The sequence below is a fragment of the Convolutriloba macropyga genome, chromosome 13 (assembly GCF_964194025.1).
Source record: "Convolutriloba macropyga chromosome 13, txConMacr16.3, whole genome shotgun sequence".
Lineage (NCBI taxonomy): Eukaryota > Metazoa > Xenacoelomorpha > Acoela > Convolutidae > Convolutriloba > Convolutriloba macropyga.
In genome coordinates, this window is record NC_134480.1 from 42,733,269 (window position 1) to 42,736,991 (window position 3,723).

A 3,723-nucleotide genomic window follows, 5' to 3' on the forward strand; every position below is an offset into this window, starting at 1 on the left:
CTAATGAGGATTGGGTTGCATCAGTATCAGCAACAATATAAGGGCGTTTTCTTTGGGATGGGGGGCATAAGAACAAGTTGAAAAGACATTTAGCACTTTGAGAGTATGGTTTAAAATAGCTGCAATGTTATGAGGACCTGCCGTATTCAAAGGCAAAACGGGCAATCGGAGGGATTGTAGATTGTAGGATGAACAAAAAAAATAGCCCTTAAGTCTAGCGGTAGCCCGCTCGGATATGAGGGCCGAATCAGCAATAAGATGTGCGAATTGATTAAGACGTGCAATTTTAGACGGGGGATAGTAACAGATTGCTGCATGAGATTAACTGTGAGGCCCAAGTAATTAATGCACGGGGTTGGTACCAAGACAGATTTTCTCATATTTAGAGGAACACCAAAGGATGAGGTTTCGCGTTTAGGCTTCAACATAGTGAGATAGCCCTGCTTGTTGAACATATGCAGAAATGAAATATCATCAAGATATATTAAGAATGGGACAAAAATGTTAAGGGCTTGTAAAATTCTTATGATAAGTTGCTTGTAGAAAAGCTGACAGAAGAAGGGAGCTGGGCTAAGCCCAAACATAAGAAGATTTATCTGAACCTCTTGCGATTGAAATAAAACACGGAGTTGGTATGAGGTATCAAGATGGAGCGGGAGATGAAGAAAGGCGTCCTGGATATCAAGAACAGTAGCAAATTTGTAGTTATTATGCTTCTTCAGGAAAAAAGTGCAGGTAAGTAGTGCAGGTAATTGGAACTTTGGAGCAGCCAAATCATCGGTTATGGGCGAAAAGTCTACAATAGGGCGAAGTTCCGTTGAGCTTTTAGGCACTGTAAATAAGGTATTTGTGGGAATGGTAGAATCTGTAGGGACGAATGATAAAACTCCCTGTAAAACCAACCTGTTGATCCAGAGCGCATTACGGCGCGAATTCGGGGTTACCCGTTTAATTCAATGGGGGCCCTAGTGATCCAAGAATTTATAATCTTGCAAGAATCTTGCAAGCAATCTTGCAAGGGAATGCATACTTCTTGCAAGCATCTTGCAAGATTCTTGCAAGATTTGAATCCATCTTGCAAGATTCTTGCAAGATTTGAATTCAACTTGCAAGATTCTTGCAAGATTTTAAATCAATCTTGCAAGAATCTTGCAAGATTTTAAATCCATTTTTTTCTCACCTGCAGGAATGATGACGCTGAATAAGACAATGGCAATGATGAAATAGCTAATTTCTGTCGGAAATTTCTCGAAGTCAAGCTAAGAACCGACTTTTTGAGATTTTCCAGTATGATCTGTTTTTTTTACCCTCCTCCTTTTGCATTCCGGGCTTGGGACCGGCAGTGGCGGAGTTACACAAAACAATTATAAGAGAATTGAGCAAAGCACTAGGTAAATTTACCTGGCTCAAAAAGCTCTCTCCAAAATAAAACAAAATAAAGCACCCAATCAAATAAATATACATTTTAACATTAAAATACAAGACAGCAAAACAGACAAGACAACAAAAGAACACAAGGCAGCAAAACAAAACAAGACAGCAAAACAAAACAAGACAGCAAAACAAAACAAGACAGCAAAACAAAACAAGACAACAAAACAAAACAAGGCAGCAAAACAAAACAAGACAGCGAAACTAAACAAGACAGCAAAGCGAAACAAGACAACAAAACAAAACAAGGCAGCAAAACAAAACAAGACAGCGAAACTAAACAAGACAGCAAAACGAAACAAGACAACAAAACAAAACAAAGTAGCAAAGCAAAACAAGACAGCGAAAATAAACAAGACAGCAAAACGAAACAAGACAAAACAAAAACAAGGCAGCAAAACAAAACAAGACAGCGAAACTAGACAAGACAGCAAAACGAAACAAGACAACCAAACAAAACAAGACAGCAAAACAAACAAGACAGCAAAATAAAACAAGACAGCGAAACTAAACAAGACAACAAAACAAAACAAGACAGCGAAACTAAACAAGACAGCAAAACGAAACAAGACAACAAAACAAAACAAGGCAGCAAAACAAAACAAGACAGCGAAACTAAACAAGACACCAAAACGAAACAAGACAACAAAACAAAACAAGGCAGCAAAACAAAACAAGACAGCGAAACTAAACAAGACAGCAAAACGAAACAAGACAACAAAACAAAACAAAGTAGCAAAGCAAAACAAGACAGCGAAAATAAACAAGACAGCAAAACGAAACAAGACAAAACAAAAACAAGGCAGCAAAACAAAACAAGACAGCGAAACTAGACAAGACAGCAAAACGAAACAAGACAACCAAACAAAACAAGACAGCAAAACAAACAAGACAGCAAAATAAAACAAGACAGCGAAACTAAACAAGACAACAAAACAAAACAAGACAGCGAAACTAAACAAGACAGCAAAACGAAACAAGACAACAAAACAAAACAAGGCAGCAAAACAAAACAAGACAGCGAAACTAAACAAGACACCAAAACGAAACAAGACAACAAAACAAAACAAGGCAGTAAAACAAAACAAGACAGCGAAACTAAACAAGACAGCAAAACGAAACAAGACAGCGAAACTAAACAAGACATCAAATCGAAACAAGACAACCAAACAAAACAAGACAGCGAAACTAAACAAAACAGCAAAACAAAACAAGACAGCAAAACAAAACAAGGCAGCAAAACAAAACAAGACAGCAAAACAAAACAGGACAGCAAAACAAAACAAGACAACAAAACAAAACAAGGCAGTAAAACAAAACAAGACAGCGAAACTAAACAAGACAGCAAAACGAAACAAGACAGCAAAACAAAACAAGGCAGCAAAACCAAACAAGACAGCAAAACTAAACAATAAAGCAAAACGAAACAAGACAACAAAACAAGGCAGCAAAACAAAACAAGACAGCGAAACTAAACAAGACAGCAAAACAAAACAAGACAACAAAACAAAACAAGGCAGCAAAACAAAACAAGACAGCGATACTAAACAAGACAGCAAAACGAAACAAGACAACCAAACAAAACAAGACAGCAAAACAAACAAGACAACAAAACAACACAAGATAGCAAAACAAAACGACAGCAAAACAGAACAAGACAGTAAAACGAACAAGACGGCAAAGGAAAACAATCGAATTAAATTTTAAACTCGTGTCGGAAGAGTCTCAAAACAAATTTAAAATATCATAATTTTGAGAGTTTCCAGTATGATTTAATTTTTACCCTCCTTTTTGAATCCGAGCCTGGGCCCAGCAGTGGAGGAAATACATAAAAAAGCTATAGGAGAATTGAGCAGAGCACGAGGTAAAAACAACCTGGCTCAAAACGCTCTCTCTAAAAAATAAAACAAAATATTAAACAGCAATGATGAAATAGCTAATTTCTGTCGGAAATTTCTCAAAGTCAAGTTAAGAACCGACTTTTTGAGATTTTCCAGAAGGATCTGTTTTTTTACCCTCCTCCTTTGGCATTCCGGGCCTGGGACCAGCAGTGGCGGAGTTACAATAATAGCTATTGGAGAATTGAGCAGAACACTAGGGAAAATTTCTCCAAGCCAAAAAACAACTTAGAGAACCACAACTGAAGGACGAATTTTATTTCTAAAAATACTAGACCAATGATTGATATTGCATTGCAACTCACATTTATAAAGCAACCAAAGAGAAAACACGCATATTGAAAACCATACATTTTCGAAGATGTAATAAACAAATCGAATCCAACTCGCATAT

At 37.1% G+C, this 3,723-nt stretch overlaps 1 protein-coding gene across 1 annotated transcript in view; it reads left to right on the top strand.

The window, feature by feature from the left end:
• The first annotated feature begins 647 nt into the window (after positions 1 to 647).
• The window catches only part of LOC142351731 (uncharacterized), a 26,052-nt gene continuing 22,976 nt past the window's right edge, over positions 648 to 3,723 (top strand). The window contains exon 1 of the mRNA XM_075403876.1: positions 648 to 735. Coding sequence (XP_075259991.1) covers positions 648 to 735 — 88 coding nt within the window. The remainder of the gene's footprint in view (positions 736 to 3,723) is intronic.